This window comes from Canis lupus, chromosome 24, assembly GCF_048164855.1.
Source record: "Canis lupus baileyi chromosome 24, mCanLup2.hap1, whole genome shotgun sequence".
Classification (NCBI taxonomy): Eukaryota; Metazoa; Chordata; class Mammalia; order Carnivora; family Canidae; genus Canis; species Canis lupus.
In genome coordinates, this window is record NC_132861.1 from 45,836,528 (window position 1) to 45,856,228 (window position 19,701).

General features: G+C 48.0%; 1 protein-coding gene across 10 annotated transcripts in view; it reads left to right on the forward strand.

Annotated features, from left to right (window-relative positions):
- The window catches only part of DIS3L2 (DIS3 like 3'-5' exoribonuclease 2), a 346,723-nt gene that overhangs the window by 285,889 nt on the left and 41,133 nt on the right, over positions 1-19,701 (forward strand). For all 10 annotated transcript variants that reach the window (XR_012016729.1, XM_072796677.1, XM_072796673.1 and 7 more), the window contains one exon: positions 16,767-16,846. Coding sequence is in view for 9 of the 10 variants with exons in the window: in XM_072796677.1 (XP_072652778.1) it covers positions 16,767-16,846 (80 nt within the window). In the remaining variant the exon portion in view is untranslated. The remainder of the gene's footprint in view (positions 1-16,766; positions 16,847-19,701) is intronic.

Consider the following 19,701-nt stretch of genomic DNA (forward strand, 5'->3'; position numbering starts at 1 on the left):
GGCATGGTGGGTCATAGAAGGGTTCACGGTGGCAGCGGGAGATATGACGAGGGCCAATCTTGGAGGACCTTTTTTCCTCTGCCCTGAAATATGAGTGCATTTCACATATGGGAATGATGGGATGGGATTTTCTTTTTAGAAAAATCTCTCTGGCAGCTCTCTAGAAAGTGAATTGGAAGGGGTCAAGGTGGACCACAGTTGAGTCAGTGAGATGGCTGCATCAGGAATCCATATGAGGCCCCCTGGGGCCCTAACTTGAGGTCACACAGCTGATGGGAGGGCACAGATGAGGAAGATGCTGAGTAGGTGGAATCAGACCCCTAAAAGGGAGGGGGTGCTTCTAGATACTCCTGGGTTTCTGACTGGGTGGCCAGGTGGTTGTGATGCCACCCAGGAGGGCCCCCACCCCCCAGGGAGAAAGAGCAAGCATCAGTTGGGGACCCCCTGAACTTGAGGTGCTTCGGACCATCTGGTTAAAGACACCCACAGAGCAGCCAGCCAAGCAAGTCTGGTGTGCGTTTACGTCCCCCGCCACAGGTTCTTCCCCTGTTCAAGGGAAGTGAGTGTTCCTGGAAGCTGCAGAAGCATGTGTGCCTTCCAAAGGACAATAAGCAGGCCTGGAAACACAATATGCAGTCTAGTAAGCGAGTCCGGGGGTGCACATACGGGCCCTGAGGAGCCATATGTGGCACACCCCCAAAAGCTTCTGTCCCCTCACCCAAGGCCTAGATGCCACATGAGGGCTTCCCCTGAGTGTGGAGCTGGAAGAAAGCAGCCAGCACTGGCTCTTGTCTTCCCTCCCTCCCTCCTTCCCTCCTTCTCTCCTTTTCTCTTCCCAGCTGAGCCCTTCTCATTTGTTTAAAAAAAAAAAAAAAAAAAGTGAATTCACTCCCAGTCCCTTTGAAACCCAACATGTCAGTGATAGATGAGGCAGTATTCTTTAACTTCAAAGGAGAAAAAGTGAGAGAGTGAATGCAGGCCAGGGGAGTTGAAAAGTCCAAGGGAACAGGAGACACATGGGGTGACCCTGCCATCAGGAGGAGCGCCCTTGATCCCACCCCTGCTGGTGCCATGCAAAGGCACAGACAATGCCACTTTCACTAAATCATGAAGGATCCTGAATACCCGTTTTTGTCCATTTTCAATGGGCCTTGGGGATATTGCTTAAGATATAGCCGGCCGTTTGTGCTGGGTTCCCAGCTACTCAAAGGCTCAAAGTCAAGTGCTCTCTGGACTATATAATGGAGTCTTTGCATATGTGATTTTTGGGGGAGATTTTTTTCAGATTTCCATAGCTAGTCATAGGAAGGGTGACCTTGTGGGTAGCGTGGGCCATTGTCGTCCATCTCACATCCAGCCTTTGAGTGATGCTGAGCTTTGTGGGGTATCCATGCAGCACCTAATTCAATCACACATCTGACCCCTGCCTCTCTTTGGCACCATCCCCTTCTCTGCGCTCAGTGTGCTGCCGGGGGCCTCTGCACAAACCCTGGCTGTCCTCTGGAGGCATTCTGTGCTAAACAGAGAGCTCTTGGCCATTTGTCCCGCTTTCAGAATTCTCGGCCCCCTGGTGAATCTGGCATGGGGAGTGGCTGCTTGTTCTCATGAGGGTGTGCGCCCGAAGATGCCTGTTGGAAGTGCCTTTTAAAAGTCCCCAGTTGTTTCCACGGTGGAGTCTTGGGAAGCATGACCTGAGGTCATTTAAGGGCTGGCGTGGTCACTTCCTTAATCGTCTGTGACCGTTAAGAGCCTAATTTTCTATAAAGAGGCACAGAGGCTTCCTTGGCTTGTTATTAATAATAACAAACAGCTAGAATTTATTGAGTGCTTGCCGCTTGCCAAGTGCTTTCACATGTTACCTCATTTAATCCTTAAACCTTCGACCCATTTTTACAGACAAGGAGACTGAGATTTGGGGTAGGTAATTTGTCAAAAGTCACATACTAGAAACAGCAGAGTGAGAACAGAAACTTTCCTTATTCTGCTTCGTTCTTTCATTTCTTTTGTTGGCTGTTTTATGTTCTTTTACAAATCAAACAAATGGATAAAGTCTTACTCTTAGGATAACTTTGAAGAGCTATCATAAAATACTGTATGATTCCATTTCTCTAACATTCTCAAAACGACAAAATTACAGAGCTGGAGAACAGAGCGGTATTGCCAGGAAGTTGAAATGGTGGGGGAGAGGAAGATGGTGTGGTGAGGGAACAGTTCTGTATCCAGATGGCAGTGGCATTTCCACAGATCTACAGTGTGACCACAAGACATGCAACTAGGCACACATGCCACACCAGTGTCCACTTCCTGGACCTGATACCATGTTCTAGTTATGTAAGCCGTAACCTTTGGTAGAAATGGGGGAAGAGGACACAGGACCTCTCTGTAGTAGCTTTGCAGTTTCTGTAAATCTGTAATGATTTCAAAACAAAAAAATGAGTTTTTTATTCACCTGTGTGGTGCACCAGCATTGCACCTGGGAAAAGCCAGGTCTCAACTCAGGAGCTGCCTGCTGTCAGAAAGTGGTACGCATCAGAGAGCTGCCGGTGGCCTAGGAGGGGACACAGGTGGGAAGAGGGTCCAGGTTTGAACCTCTGTCAGATGTCTCATGAGAACAGGAGTCAGAGCCCCTGGGCTCACGTGTCACAGCTGTAGCTGTGTGACCCAGGGCCAAGCTGCCCAGCTCCCAGGAGCCTCTGCACCCCAGCTATAAAGTAGGAATGGCAACAGCACCCACCTCTGAGGTTATTGAGAGAATCCAGGGAGAACATATTAACATGCTTAGCAGAGAAGGATGTACTGAGTAAGCTCAGTAAATCCTGATCATTTTTTGTTGCCATCATCTATGTTATGTTACCTGTCCCCAAGTTGTACCCCCCACTTGGTAGTCAGACCAATCTCATTCGTATTCACAGAACAGTGCATATTAATTCCTACTTCACTGATCATGGTTATTTACTCCTTCAACAGTTATTTGGTGAGAACTTATATCTCCAAAGACTGGTAGGTCCTGGGGGTACAGTGATGGACATGACCCAAGGGGTCTGTGCCATAGGAGGGCTAAAGCTCCTCTATTCTCCTGTTACCTGGAATTTCTCGTTTGTGTTTCTCAAATCCTCTCTGTCCTGCCAGACTCACCTGAGGCCTCATCCACTCCATGCAGGCCACTCTCCCAGATCCTTCTCTGAGCTCCAGTAGCGTTAGAGCTCTGATTTAGTCATCTCTGCCAGCCTCAACTCTCCTTTTCCTCCTGTGGCTGGCACAGTACCGAGCAACACAGGCACTGTGCTCCACAAGTGCTTGCTCACAGAATTGTGAAATGGATGGCCAGAAGGAACCAAAGAGAGTATCTCTTCTGGGGCTTTCATTTAACAGAGGATGTCATGGAGAGGGGCCCATGATTTCAATAGTAGAAACTGGCTATGTTAAAAAAAAAAAAAGAAAGAAAGAAAGAAAGAGAAAGAAAAAAAGAAACTGGCTATGGGAAACAACCCATGTTTCCAGTACCATAATAATAGGTCCTATATTAATCTCTTTTTTTGTTGTTGTTGCCTTGTTTTTCTCTCTTTATTCCTGCTGTCCAGTATTTTGACTAGCCGACTGGCTAGAAGTAGTAGAAGCCCTTGGCTCTACTTCTGGTCTCATTACTGTGTGACTGAGCATGTCAACCAGAGGACAGGCTCATTGCACCAGAAAAGCAGAGCCAGCCCATCTCTCTCATCCTCACTTGCTCTTACTTGAGTAGCCTTACCTGCCATGTCCAGTGTCCACACAGCCCACTGCCTCTGGAGGGCCCACCCGGGTGTCTTCTCCCTTCAGCCCAGCTTCTCTACCTGATACTGGGCAGCTCCATCTGCTCAGCCTCTCACTCCAGCTTCTTGGCTTCAATTCTGCTGAACAGAGGAGTCCCCTACCTTGTTCTCTGGTGATACCTTTGCCAGTGAGCCTTGAGAGACTGACACCCAGAGCCCCCCCTCCCCCTCCTCCTTCCCCCTCCCTCTCCTTCTCCTCCTCCCCCCTCCCTCTCCCTCTCCTCCTCTCCCCTCCCTCTCCCTCTCCCCCTCCCCCCTCCCTCTCCCTCTCCCCCTCCCCCCTCCCTCTCCCCCTCCCTCTCCCCCTCCCTCTCCCCCTCCCTCTCCCCCTCCCTCTCCCCCTCCCCCTCCCTCTCCCTCTCCCCCTCCCCCCTCCCTCTCCCTCTCCCCCTCCCCCCTCTCTCTCTTCCTCCCCCCTCTCCCTCCTCCTCCCCCCTCCCCCTCCTCCTCCCCCCTCCCATTTACTGCCCCTTGTCTATAAGGATCTAGAGGAGAGAAGTCAATTGTTGCAGGCCCTATCAGTGAGAGAAGCAGCAGCAGGTGTGGCCCAGTGGGAAATGCACTCTGGACTTAGGTAGGTCTGGGTTCCACTTCCAGGTGTGCTACCTGCTGATTTACATATCGCTGACTTCCAGGAGGCAGGTAACCTAGCGCCCCTGAGCATCTGTTTCTCCACCATTAAAATAGGGGCACCTGTACACATGAAGCTCTTGGCACCATGTCTGGTTGCATATGGAAGCTGTATTCCTCCTGCTAATTGCAGGGCCCTCTCTCACCTAGAGACCCTTTAGTTAACAAAGGCTTGTGGGAGACCGCAGAGAGTCATCAATCAGGATTTCTCTATCAGAATTTCCAGTCTAGTTGGGATGGTACAATAGTTAAATACATCGTTAAATATGCTATGACATGTTCCAACTTGAGAAGAAATGAGAAGAATCAGACCATGATAGAAGCAATTTGCTTGTATCCGGACTGTCAGAAGCCAGCCCTCTGCCGTGCTCTAGCAGGTCGTTGCGGCCTCTTCCTCTCCCAAGCAGGGATTAGCAGGCAAGTTGTTGCCGGTGCAGAAGTGCTGGGCAGCGTCCGCGGTGAGGCCTGTCTGCCAACCTGAGGCCTCCCCGCCTGCCGTCTCCGTGGAGAGCAGCCCAAGAGGCCTGGTCACCAGAGAAGAACCGTCAGGACTGCCCCAAGATGGCAGGCCCTGGGTGGGTGCGTTGCCAAGAGCACCCGGCTGTGGAACACGGGGAGGCTTCAAAGCCTCGCGTCCTCCTACTGAGCAGCCTGGGAGTCCCACACCTAGAGGAGTGGCTCCCCAGCTACTGCTCTGGGTGGGGGGAAAGTGTGTCCTGCTACTGTGGAAATCCCCCAGGTTTAAGAGTGGTCACATTTGGAACTGTCGAGTCCCAGTTAGCTTGTTCCAACGTGCCGTGCCATCGTTTCCATTTTGATCTCAATTCATTACAAGACATAACCTTAGGTCTGGTGGTGACAGGAATATTTATTGGCTGTTTGCCATAGACAGGTGCTGTTCTCAAGTGTTTTTCCTCATTTAATTTTCAGAAAAACTGGGACACCTGGGTGGCTGAGTGGTTGAATGCCTGCCTTTGGCTCAGGGCATGATCCCGGGGTCCTGGGATCGAGTCCCACATCAGGTTCCCCACAGGGAGCCTGCTTCTCCCTCTGCCTGTGTCTCTGACTCTGTGTATCTCATGAATAAATAAAATCTTTTTAAAAAATTTTTCATGAAAACCCCATGAAATTGGTACTAGTATTATCCCAGTTTTACAGAGGAGGAAACCGAGACACCAACAGGTAAAGTAACTCCCTGAGGGAATAAAACTAATAGAGAGGAAAGGCCAGGATTCAAAACCAGACAGCCAGAGGTAGAGGAGGAGGCTGTGCTCTTTCTTTGTGCTCCATGCAGCCAGCCACCCAGCAAAGGTGGGTAGTTGTAGGTCCACCTTTTCACAAGTAGAATGACCTCCTTCCTGACCTAGGAAAGCCCAAGTCCCAGGGAGGAGGGTTGCAGCAAAAGCACAAGTCCTTAGAAGTGCTAGAAAGAGAACTCGTCCAGTCTGATGCACTAATGGGCAAGAAGTGAGAGCAGAAGAGGGCCCCTGAGGGCCATGCAGACTGGGAGAACTTCTGACTGCCCTCCACCACCCAGCTCCAACCTGCAGCCCCTAGCCAGAGTATACCAGGGCTAGAGGGAAATCAACTGTCTGCTTAATGAAAATGTTCCCCTAAGATTCTTGTGAAACTTATTTTTGTAACATTTAACATCATATGTAGTTTCTTCAATGATTTTCAACCATGTGAGATTATCCAAGGAGTCTCTGTTACCAAAGCTGACTTTTCAGTTAGCAAGGCAAACAAAGTCTGTCCATTTTCCTCCTTCCTGGATCTTGGCCCTTACTAGCATCCTCCACCAACCTCTGCCCATAGTTTTTAGTCTCTGCATTTCATCTTAGGGCAAATTTCTTTCTGTACTTTTCTTGAAACCTTACAACATGCAGGTGTTTGGTTTTTACCATACTTAGGATGGTATCTATTAGATATTGTTGTTCATAAATAAAACAGCTAAGATACTAGTGATTATCTTGGATGAGAATTGGAACCTCGGGTACCCGCAGGTATGGGCCCCCTAGGTGTCCCTTCCAGATTGTTCTGAACAATCCAGTAAAGTGTTGTCAAATCAACAGGCGGTTTGTGACTGGATCGTGGTGGTCTGTGATTCTTCTGCCAGGGGATGCTGCTAAGCCGTCTGCTGCAGGCAAGGCCAGGTTGCAGGAGCCAGGGAGAACCGCAGATTGGCTGCCCCAGGACCGGAAATGACCTTAGAATGTTGTCCTAGAATATGGTGTCCAGACGTTTGGCTTTGGGAGGAAGGAAGTGTAATTAACATGGAATCAAGTCATGAACTTTGACAGTTTCTCTTGGCTACACAAGATAGCCATAGGCAGGAGACTTCTTCCCTGCCACTTCTCTCTCATTAAATCATCTCAACAGGTGAGCACTGGTCTTTCTGAAATCTTCAGAGCTCTTCTTCTCCCAGATAGAGCAGGGATTTATCATGGGTCCTTTATTCCAGTAAACCTAGAAAGTATTTCACATTCATCCATAAAACAAGCCACAAGGGTGACCATAGAGGAACTCAGTTCCATTTTACAGGTGGAAAGGTTAAGGCCAGTAGAACCCCACCACCACCCCGGAGTCTGGTAGAGAACAGAGATGAGGCCAGAGCTGCTGGCTCCCAGCTTGGGGTTATATAACTCCCGGACTCCTCAAGTCCCTGGAAACTGAGGCCAATTCCCTGGAAGATCATTCTGTTCTCTCCTGTTTTTTCAAGAAGAGAGCCAGCTTGATCATTGGCTCTGAGGATTGTATGAGAATGTCCCGTTTTCTTTCTTCCATGAACTGAATGCCTACCATCATGATCATTGTTTAATCAGGTTGTATTTGAACCTGCCTGGATCTCATATTTTTATGTATGTTTGGCTTATATTTTGAAGACCCGTATTTCATTTATGTATACCCTCTTCTGTTTCCAAAAAGGATTTGAGAAGACTTGCAAAAAGGAAATAAACAGTGAAATGAATACAATAGAAAGAAAGATGGAAAACCAGAACCACAGAAAGGAGACAGAAGTAAAATGACATCGGTAGGAGTGAACATAGTTCCTGTGACTGGGCATCCTATTTTCTGATTCCAATATCAGAAATACAGTAGTCCCACTTTGGGGGAGAGATCAGGCCACGAGAATCATCCTGAATGCTCCAGCTGTGAGTAGGAGGAGCAGCTGGGCTGCATGTCCTTGCTTCTGACTGCATGTGACACATGCACACTTGTTCACGACACTTTGCCATAACTGTTGTCATGTTGCTCAGAAATTTAAGGAGCCAAAATGTGGCCCAGTGACCAGGTAAGGCCTGATCAAGAAAGCTCTAGCAGGGTGATCCTGTTCTGCTAAGGAGGATGCTGGTCTCACCTGGTAGTAAAGGGAGAGAGGGTGTGGGGCAGTGGCTCTTCCTCCTTGGCCTTGCTGGTGAGCAATGAAATAAACCCCAGAAGGGGAGGCAGCATGACAGGCAGGCAGGAGAAACCAGGGCCCTCCTCACCTGAGAAAGGCTTGTTTTAGCTGAAGCAAACCTAGCATGAACCAACAAGCATGGTTTCCTTGCTGAAGAGCAGCTTTCCCTATGGATTGACCAGAGCTCTAGAGACCAACGTTTTTCTTCTGAGCACAAGTGAAACTTCAGCATTGAAGAATCCTTGTCCTGTCAGATTTAACCTTAATGAGAATAGAACGAGCCTCTGGAACAAGGTGCAGTGGAGTCAGGAGAAGTGGCTTTAAGTGAAAACACAGCTGTGGGGTTTACAGACGCCCCTGCAGGGAGGCGTCATCCAGTGGTGCGGCCAGCCTCACCATAGACTTTCCAACACTAATGAATCGGGAACTCCATGCTGAACAGGATTTAGTTTGATGGGTTCCTGTGCCAGCAGATGGATGTATTTTTCTTGAAAGACCAAGGTGCCAGAAATCTCCATGATTACGTTACTGGAGCAAGGTTCTTTTTTGTGGTTTGGGAAGTTGAGCGTCAGGACTGCAGGATCCTCTTGCTCTTTCTCACTCTTATTTTTTCCAGGTCAGAACCAGAGCTTTGGGGTGGGGAGGAAAATCCTGCTGAATGAGCAAGTTCTTTCTTAAAAAGCTCTCTCCAAGTCCAAAAAGACTTCAGTGGACTTAGGAGAAAGAAACTTAATACATTGCCATAGAATCGTTGTGAACCAAGTGGAAGCCAAGTCCACAGCATCTTTGTCTTATAAAAGAAAGCAAAGAGGAGATGGAAAAAAAGAAATAATGCTTAGGAGATCCAAACCAAACAAGAAAAACTGAAGAAGAAAAACGAAAGATCACCTCGGAGAACGTGAAGATTTCCTTCTAATAAGATTTTTCAATTACAGAACCAAGGTTCAGGTAGAAGTAACTTGTGCGCTTTGAAAGTGCCATCAATGGCATGCCTGAGATGTTTGAAGAGTGATGGCGTTTGCCACTTTCGGCTTAAGGAAGAGTTGGACACCCCGCAAGACCAGTGGACTGTGAGGGGAAGAGCCGACCATACAGCAGCTGGAGGCTTCCCAGGCTGCTCCTTGACCTGCGTTTGAACCTCGGTCCTAATAGCTAGCAGATTGAAGGAGGCTCCCAGGCCTCCCGGAGAACCCATGTTGGTTTGAACCAGAGCGATCCTGGCCACAGAACCCGCGCTCTGCTGTTAGCAGCCAGCCGCCTCCCTCAGTACACCCCCGGGACGGGGGCTCGGAACCTGGCCCCCAGGTCCCCACCTCGGTCACGAAGCAGCCGGCACGTGCTGCCTGGGCCATGGTCAGAGACACCCAGTTGCCCATCAGAAGTCATTTCGAAGCTGTCGTGGACGAATCCGGCAACTCCTAAACCTCTTAATGTATTTCTTGCCTTCCAAAGGTCAGGCCAGGTGTTTTCAAAAGCACCAGAAGCTCTGAGCTGGTATCTCCCTTAGCTGATGGAGTTTCATGCCATGTGGCCTGTGCGTAATGTTCTCCAGAAACGAGGCTGTTTGGAACTGGATACCTGAGCAAGCTGGAGCCCAGTTTGCTCACTGGCCGAAGGGAACACCTGGCACGCCACCTTTAGCCGCCCTTTCCTGTCCTGTTCCATTACTCTTTTTCGGTTATTCTTGTGAATGTAATCTGGCCCAGCGGCTTCACGGATTGGCGTACAAAGAAAGGTCACGTTTCCTTGAAGAGTTATATTAAATGACTCTGTGGTCCCCTCTGCTGCTTGGCCTGGGGCGTGCCTTCTTCCCCTAGTTCCACCTGAGGAGGCTTCTGTAGTCCTGAACCAGTCACTCTTGCTTCCTTGTCTCCTGTGGGAAACATGGCCCTGCTGCCTCCCTGGCCATCTCGCACCCGCAGAGCCCAGTGGGACTGAAGAAGGGGCTCTTGCAGGCCTGACAACCCCAACGGCCCTGTAACCCACACTCCCACAGCGAATGGGGAGGGTCTGTTCTTTCCCAACAGCCCCAGTCCCTTCGAGCCAGCCCAGCTCCTCGTCACCCACACTGGGGCCCGGCCTGGAGCAGGAGGGCTGGGTCTAAAGAGGTCCTAGCAGGAGTCTCCTAAGCTCCCCAGCACCTGTCCTCCCCTATGACCTAGCCTGAGCCCCTAGAAGTAAGAGGCTTTTCCATTCCCTGCCCAAGGAAGATTGCCTGGCCTTTGTCTAGAGGAAAGCCTTACTTCTGACTAGACTCATTTAAAGGCCTTTCTCCTCTGCTGGTGGAGGGTGACAGTGACCTGGTTACTGCCTTCTCTTCTCACCTGACACCAGGAATGGGGTGCAATTGGAAACTGTCCTCCCCGGCAAAGGTTGACTAGTAGCAGCTGCCTCCGGAAGAGGGAAAGATGGACCTCGTCAGGTGTCGTCACAACGGTCATTCCAAACCAAGTGACTCCGTGGGTGGTCCCGGCAGTCTCCACATAGCCAGCAGTGGCCCCCATGGCAGCCACAGGCCTGCCTGCTTCCTTGCTGTGCCAGGCTTGTAGGACACAGTCAGTAAATATTCTTGAGTGAAAGACCGACTGCGTGTTTCTTCAAAGGCGCTGGCAAAATGCACCCGGGCAGCAGGGGGATTTGAGCCATTGCTGCTCATCTGGTGGCAGTTACTGAGGGGCACAGCGGTGAGGCAGAAGTTCTTCGCTGAGGTGAGAGGAGGCGAAACAAACTCAGGGATGAGATCAGGGGACTCCAGATCTGTCCAGCCAGAACCAACACATGCCAGGGGCCCAGAAACCTGCAGGGGTGAGATCCTGCCTGTGTATCAGATGACTGGACATTTGTTCATAAGTAAACAGAACGCTCCCTGTCTCCACTCGGCAGGTCAGCTCAGCGACACGCATTGAGCATCTGCGTGGACAGTGATGAGGCCACTCCTGCGGGGGTACCCGGTGAAGGTATCTGCCCTGAGCCCTTGGGCGCACTGGGAGAGAGTTACCAGAGGAGGGAATAGTGAAGATTGACTTTCCCAGAGAAAAGCTCAAAGGATGTGTGGGGTCCGGGTGGGGTAGACAAGAAGGGCACTCCTAGAAGCAGTCACAAAAGTTCCTCTTAATAAGGAAGAGCCAGAGGTATGAAAGTACATGATCCAGACTCACACGGTGAGCTGTGCAGTGTGGGTGAAGTGCATGGGATTATGCAGCAGGAACGGAGGGGCTGGGGGCACCCTTCCCTGTCAGGCAGACTCATGTTTCTCCCTTAAGACTCCTGTCACCTACCTTGAGGTCCTCCCTGGTTGGCACCCTTTCCTCAGTGCATGTGCCCTCGCCATCCCTCCATTATAGCCCATTTTTGTTTGTGTGAGAGAGCCAAGAGAGCCCAGGCTGTTTGACTCATACCTGTGGCACATAGCAGGAAGCCATCAAAGTGTCATCAGGCTTGTGTTTTAGAAAGGTAACTCAGCTGCCTTGTGGAGAGTAGAACCAAGAAGTGAGTAGACGTATTATGCGTCTGTATCCTCGAGAGAAATGATGTGCAGTTACAAAAGAACGGTAGAGTTCTGGAAGGCTGGCAGGGACCAGGCGTGGCTCAGTAAAAGCTCTGGCTCTGCTCTTCTGCGGGTCTTCAAAGTCTGTTCCTTCTGTGAGTTGGCTTCATTCTGGTTGCAACAGCTCTGGTCGCTCATGCCCAAAAGCACTCAGCAAACATCCCCTCATACCTCATTGGCTTCAGTTAGGTCACATGCCCTTTACCGAACCAGTTCCTAGGGCCAGGAAATGCCATGCACCGATTGGCTTGGGTTCCTGATCCATTACTGAGAGGTGTATGAGGTTGCCTTAGAACTGTCAGGCTCTGCCCTGGAAGGAAACCCGATCTGCTTCCCCCTGGATTCCCTGGAGGGTGTGGGAGGGTACCTAGCTGAATAAATCGAGGATGTCATTGGGAAGGAGGAAGGGAATGCTAGATATGCATCTGGGTCCGCTGCATAGACCAGTTCAATTCATTCATTGATGTATTGAACCTTGCACATAGTAGGTACCTACAAACATACCTGCACATCCAAAGTGACACACTTTGTGGATTTAGTTTGTTTGGGAAACATCATATTATCATCCTGTGTGAATTCAGACCTCTCACAGAGGACCTTTTCACCCGAACCTCCGACTCTCCATTCCTCGACTTCTGCTCATGTCTTGAGACTGACTGCGCCATGTCAAGGTCAGACAGGACCTACTCTCTGACGTAGTCTCTGGTGCCTCCCATTCCTCACACAGCGACTCTCAGTTCCTCTCCTTGACCTCATGGACACTTGTCCAGTGGTTAGCAACCTCATGGACACTTTGATCACACTTTAGTTCTGTGACTGACTTGCTAACTTGAGCTAAATACTTAAAAGTCCTGTGTACCATGGATAGGACCCAACCTCACAGGGCCATTTAAATAGAGGATTCAGGACCAATAATGTGCTCAATATATATTAGCTCCATACAAGACATTGGTCACCCAGATCTTTCTGTTGAATTCTTCCAGTCAGCCCCTTTTGTTTTTATTTCTTGCCTGATCTCCCCTTAGAGTCTCTGGCCCATCTGTTGCCAATATTGTATCTCTACTCCCTTGCTCCATTATTCTTCCCTCAGACCTTCCTGGCAAATGCTCAGCTTTGGACCAACCTAACTTTCTTTATGCCAATGTCTAAGTTGCTAGAAAAAAAATCAACTTCTGGGCAGATGGTTGCTACAGTAACTTCAGTTCCTGTGGCCTCAGCTGGACCGTTAACACTCCCTGGCAATCCTCATGCTCTTCCCTGGTCAACGGTTTTTCCTGTTCTCCAAAGAAACAGTTTCAAGCCTTCATCACTTTCCTCCAACCTCCTTTCCTTCCCTCACCAAACCCTCCATTCCTTGTGGATAATTTGACCTCCTAATTCTCAGAAAAGAACAAAAATCAGACTGGAACATTCCAAACCACCACCATCCCCTATCCTGCCCCCCCCCCCCAAATCCACAGATCTGCATCCCTGCCCAGCCTTCCCTACTGCTACAGTGCAGAAAGGGTCTTCCACTTGTATGTTGGTTTCCAGTCCCTTCTGTCATCTCGGACACCTTTGCTCTTTAGTTACGTCCATCTCTCCTGTATCTTCAAGCCTGCCCTCTGTAGTACTTCTTTTATATCAGCATTGAAACAGCCTGTTGTCTTACAATATACTCTCCTTTAAGCCCACATCCTCCTGCCCCGTCCTGTTCCAATCCATTCATCTTGACTCTTGCCCACCACCATCTAACTTACTAAAAGAGTTACATGCATTCATGATCCCTACCTCCTTACCTTCTACTCATTCTTCACTCATCACACACCTTGATCTCTGCTCCCACCACCCTCCTGAGAGTCCTTGTTGCTAAATCCAATGAACTCTGTTTTGGATGCTTGTTTCTCTCTTACTTGAACTCTTAGAAGGATTTAATGCTGCTGACTACTCCCTCCTTAAGACATGTTCTCCTCTTGGGTCCTGTAACATCGTAAGTCAAAACCCCATTGCCCTTCCTCCTTAATCTCTACTGCCCAGCTCTGAAGTACAGCTGTGCTATCAAAGACCTCATTTTCACTCTACATACTTTCCTGGGACATTCCCAGCCACATCACTGTCTTTAGTCACCTTCTTACCATCCAGAGGCTTCCAAATTTGTACCTCCAGATAACTGTCTTGCCTACAAAACCAGAATTGTTTGTACAAGCTGCCTACTATTCATCTCCAGTAAGGTGCCTCAGAATCAGCAATCCCAAACAAAACTCAAGTTCTTCTTCTAAACTTGCCATTTCTCCTTGTCACAATGAGTAGCAGCACCATCTGCCCTGCTGCCCAAGGCAGAGTGCCTTAAACATTATCTTTGACTTCTCCCTCCCCGGCAGGCTTCACATCCAGACCATCACCAAGTCCTCTAATTCCAGTGAGGTGGAAAGAGTGTGGGTTTTAGCTGAAATTCTAATTGTGGCTTGGACAAATTACTTAACCTTTCCTAGCCTCATTTCTCCCCTATAAAAAGGAAATCATAATACCTAATTCAAATGGTTGTGGTCAGGGTAAAGGAGAGCCTTTACTTGGTAGGCATTCAATAAATATGAGTTCTCCATTCAGTAAATATGAGAGCTCTTCTGGCCTGTTCCTTCCCCACACCCTCATCACCATCTCTACTCATTCACCTAAGTGTTGAATTGGTATTTACATAGTTTCTTGACCTCAGGAATGAAATTTCCCATGATTCCATGACTAAGGACTATGGCTTATAGCTCCTCATATTTATCATAAAGCATTTGGAAAATGCAAAGAAAGGAGAGAAACACTGTTGCCATCTTTCCTTCCAGTCTTTCTTCTATGTGATCTTTGTTCTGTTTTACATAGTTTTCTTGGCATATAATCAAGTATGCATCCTGCTTTTTTCCATCTAACCCAGATATTTTCCCAGATTAAGAAAAATTCTTCATAAAGAATTTAAGGGCTGCTGTTCTGCATGTGACTATGGTATAGTTTACCTAACCCCTCAGCTATTGCTGGTTGTTTAGAGTCTTTCCAATAAACAATACTGAAGTGAACAGTTTTACAAAAAAACTTTTCCTCTTACATTTATGATAATTTTTCTAAGCCATAAATTCATAAGTCACTGAGTCAAAGGATTTGAAAATTTCTAAGCAGAGCAGTCTTTGAAATGGACTAAATGAATATAGGCCTGGCCTCAGCTGCAAAAAGAGGTAAAGAAAAAACAGTATAGTTAATAGATTTTTTTAAAAAAACAATTATTTTCGGTTTTACTGAAAGAGGCCTGGGAAGATCCAAGCAGTGCTCTGTAGGGAAAACATGCCTTTGACTTGAAGTTCCTGGCTTCATGATGGTGAAGAAGGGCTTGTTTCTGTTTTTGTATTTTCATCTGGGTCAGTAAGAGGACAAGCCATTCCTACAAGCTCTTTTCCCTCTCAGGAAGAGAAAAATCATCCAGCATCTAATGATGCAGATCTGTGTTAACAGCCTTGCAGTTAAAAAAAAAAAAAAAAAAAAAAAAGTTATAATAATGTATCTTCCTAATGTGCAGTTAATTTTAGTTAAAATTTCCCTGGCAATTTAAAAACCTGGTGAATTTGTAAATCTAGTAATTGGCACTAGGTTTAGAAATGTTAAAGCTGCCATAACCAACTCAACTCTAGCAGGACATACAGAACTTCCCTGAGCTCTGGCTTCCTGGCAATGCAGGAGTTCTGCACTCACCTGAGCACTTCCCTCCAGGATCCAGAAAGAAACCAAAACCTCATTACCAGATTCTTGTTCCTGATCATCCCTAATCAGAGAAAGCTACTGCGTGCCTCAAAGTTAACATGTCCAAAATAAAACTTTTGGCTTTCTAGCCACCCCCAGATTCATTCTCCTCACTCAGCAAATGGAACAGCCACCTACCCGATTGTTCAAATCAAAAACGAAATGTCCTTGATTTCTTTTCCAGTATCACCAACATGGAATCCATCAGCATATCCTATAAACTCTACTTCTAAAACTACTTTTTTTTTTTATTTCAATTTTTTACTTAAAATTCTAGTTTGGTTGGGTGGCCAACTCTTGGTTTCCACTTGGGTCATGATCTCAGAGTCATGAGATTGGCTCCATGCTCAATGTGGAGTCTGCTTGGGACTCTCTCTCACCCCCTCTCCCTCTGCCTACCCCCCTCCCACACACACACACCCACTCTCTTTCCCTTCTCTCTAAAAAAATGTAAAATCTTAAAAAAATAAAATAAAATCCTAGTTAGTTAACAGACAGTGTAATATTAGTTTCAGGAGTAGAATTTGTGATTCATCACTTACATAAAACACACTCATCTCAAGTGCCCTCCTAATGCCCATCACCCATCTAGCCCATTCCCCGCCTGTAGTTAAGAGTCTGTTTTATGGTTTGTCTCCCCATCCTTTCCCCGCTATGTTCATCTTCTTTGTTTTGTAAAGTCCACATGAGTGAAATCATATGGTATTTCTAATGTAGGTCTTAAATTGTCCATTTCTCTCCTTCTCACCACTCCCTCACCCCCCTCTCCACCCCGCAGCTCCAGCCCCCCATCACCACTCACTTGCATTGGTTGGTAGCCTCCCGCAGGGCACCTGCTTCTGCTCTCACCCCTACAGCCTGTTCTCTACACAGTAGCCAAAGGGATCTTGCTAAAACATAACTTTGATCATGTCATCCACCCCGTCCTTACCAAGGTAAAGGTCATAAATCCTAACGTGGCCAGCGAGGTTCTACATGCTCTGACTTGGCCTCCCTCTCCAGCATCACTGCCCACCATGGCCCCCATATCTGCTGGGTTCTGGCTCACCAGCCATCCTTCGGTTCCCAGACACCTACATCAGGGCCTCTTTACGTGCTGTGCCAAGAAGAACCTTCTCACCCCATCCTTCCCTCCTCCTTCCCTCACTCCCAGTCTAGATCAGATTATTTACTTCTGGAGAAGTGCAGGAGTCTTTTTCCTGCTTCAGAGAACGTATTTTATTTGGAAGTTTTGTATTCATTCATTCATTCACTCATTTGTGTGGGTACATGACTGGTACCAATCTTTCCGACCAGACAGTAAGATCTGTGAAAGAGGCCCCTCTCTGCTTCTCTTCCCTGTTCTTTCCCCATCCACTAGCTCAGTATCTGGCACAGAGTAAGTGCCTAGTAAATAATTGGTTACATGCTAACTGAGCAAGTAGAGTCCCAGTAACAATCCTCACTGATGACGGTGTCCCTGTAAGGCATGGCTCTGCCCAGAGGTGGCAGGCCCAGGCTCTCCACAACATGTCAGCTGGACGGAATGCGATTTTGCTTTACTTTTTTTTCTCATTTCAGCAGCCAGAATGAATAGCACATGCCTGCCTAGACTTAATTTTTTCTCTCCTCTCTCTTTATGCAGCTAAAGCTTGCTTTCACTCTGGATCACGAGACTGGATTGCCCCAAGGATGCCACATCTATGAGTACCGTGACAGCAACAAGTAAGCCACTCAGCGGGAAAGAGCGTCCTGCAGAGGTAGCGCCTGTGGGCTTTCTCACAGCAGGCTTCTCTGACAAAGGGGTTGGCAGGAAGGGAATCACATTTTGGGGGACTCAACTGGAAAGCAGCCGGCCCAAAACTGTTTCTCCTGTAAGATCTCTTTGACTCCTAAATATAGGACTTGAAGTACTGATATGAGAGATATTAGAAGTATATGCAGAAGTAGACCTTCCCTTCTAGACTTCAGCTCTCCTCTAGGGAACACCTCCCTCCCCAGTCCCGGCCCACTCCGCAATGACACACTGGCTAATTTGGTTCACTGTGTGATTCTGGCCTGTGCTGTTGTCATGTCTGACTGTACTTCTGTGGATAGGTCTTGTTGTGTTAGTCTACCTTGTGAATTTTGTAATTGGGAAATTTCTGGGCACTTACAGAGATTTAAGTTGGTAATCTTGTCATTAGAAAGGTGACACCTGGCAGGCTGTCACAGCAGCTCTTTTCTTCACCACAGACTGCCTCTCTGACTGTGCACTTTTATCTGTGAGACAGTGAAGTGGTGGCAAGTGCCTGCTGATGACAGTGACAGTGGTGATGATGGGCGATAATGGCAGCTACCAGTGAGCACCCGCTGGGCCGCAGGCACACTCCTGGGGACTCTACATTTGTTATCCCGTGTAATCCTCATAGCAGCCTGAAGAGTTTTCTTCTGTTGTTATCACTGGTGGGTTTGCAGAAGCTGAAGTCTAGGGATCATAAGTAACTTGCTCCAGGTCACTTGGCACAGCCACATGAGGAGTCACGATGATCACATTTGCTCTGAGAAGAGACTAAATGTCCCACATTGCTACTTTTGGAAACCCTGGTCAGTGACAGGATCAGTCCCAACCTGGACTTGAGGACTAATTATTTAAATATCCAAGCTAGTTAATTGTACCCAGTGGAAAGAATCCAATAGGCACAGGCCAGTGGAACTGTCCTTTACATTCCAGAAGAGAAAAGGGTCTTCCTGAAGAACTCTTGCTCTGTTATGGGTGGAAGACTGGTGCCTTCATGACCAAATCTCCATTGGTATCACTTTCAAGGCATGACTCTTATTTGTCATTTATCTTTAGAGGATGCCATGGTAAGCTGTTGTTCCTACCAAATCCATCATTTAGGAAGGATTGACCAAGTGCCCTCAACACCATCATTTGTCCTCTTGGATGGCACTGTTTCTGGAAGTTTCAGGGTTTCTAGGCCATCAGAGATACCATCTCAGCTTCTCATAATGCTTAATTGAGCAGAGAAGCAGGGCCAGCCTGCCTAGGTCCAGGGAGAGGTGGGGACCATTGAGAGAAGCCCACAGTGGCAAGTGCAAACATCACTAGGGAGTAAGAGAAACATCAGTCATAAGCTGCTTGTCTGTGCTGCCCTGCGCTCCCTGGGTTGGTGCTTGTTGGATGGCATGGTTGGTAGCCCCCCCCCCCCACACACACACACAGACCATGGCAGCAGAAACAGATCTTTCAGCCCAGGGGTGTTGCAAGACTCCAGTTCTGCCTTGACTGTGCTCTTTGGGGAAAAGGTTGGCAGTGTTTTTGTTCACTGGGAGGATGACACCAGCCTTCCTTCCTTTATGTTTGTCGCAGTACAGAGGTGCAGTGACAACAACCTAGGTAGTCTCTGGAGCTGAGAGAGGAAAATAGCCTAACTCTGTTTCTTGGCCTGATCCCCAACTCCTGGCATGTCATCAGAATAAGTGACATAAGAGGAGAATTTAGGGGTTGTGAATATTGATAAGCTTTGGTCCCCAGAGACGTGGAAAAGAAAGCATTTGTGTAGGATACTGGAAAGGAGCCACAATCTGGGAAACCATGGCAATCAGACATCTCAATGCCCCTTCTCTGGTTCTCTCTTGCTTGTCTTAGTGGCAGTCTTGCGGTTCGTCCTCAATCTGTGGACAGATTTCCTAACCTCTGAGCCTCGGATTTCTTCCTGTGTTAAGAACAATGGGACTAATGATACTTTCTGCCATAACTGGGGGAATGATTGTCCTGGGGATTGGAATAGCATGTTAAAGACATCGTCACAGCCCAGCATATAAAGTGCCCACCGTAAGCATTGATTCCTCTCCTTCCCAAACAGGAAAGTTACCTCATGACTTCCATTCTGTTTTCCCAGCGCCGGCAGGGCTGCATCCATGAGCTGTGACTGCTGCTACCAGAGTAGGAGTAGGGAAGAGGCTGGTGCACCTGCCTCCGGCAGCCCCCGGCTGTGGGCAAAGCACTCTGTCTAAAGGCACCCACCTCTGCCCAGGACTGAATTGCGGAGCAAAGCATGGAGAACGCCATGAGCTTGACTGTGACTTTCTCCTCTCCCCTGGACTCTGCCCTGTCTGGGTTCCTCTGGTCACTTTTAGAGTCATCTCCCCTAGAGTGCCTGAACCCCGATATTGGTGTAACAGTGGTGTGGGGGAAATGAGGGTATTTCACCCTGAGCCCTAAGGAGTCCTTGTTGCCTCAGCCAAGTAACATGAATACAAGAGCAGCAGAGGAGAAGGTTCTACATATGCAAGAAATTAGCTTGAAGTCTGAATATTAGTTTGGTACAGTTAATTATTGAAACTACTGCTTTCACCTGGGCATTTCCCCATAGTATAATTCAGAGTCATTTTAGTATTCAGCTCTGCCAAATTCAGTCCATCAGCAAAGAAAGTGTTGTGAATAATTATTGAAAGTGTTAGACGGTTCACCCCAGTGGTCTTTTGCTTTCTTTTCAAATGGAGTGGCCCTGAAAATAAGCACTCTGCTTTTTATTTTCCCTGGAAACATCCTGATAACCCCAATTTTTGGTTCCATGGCTTCCTGTTCTCCATCT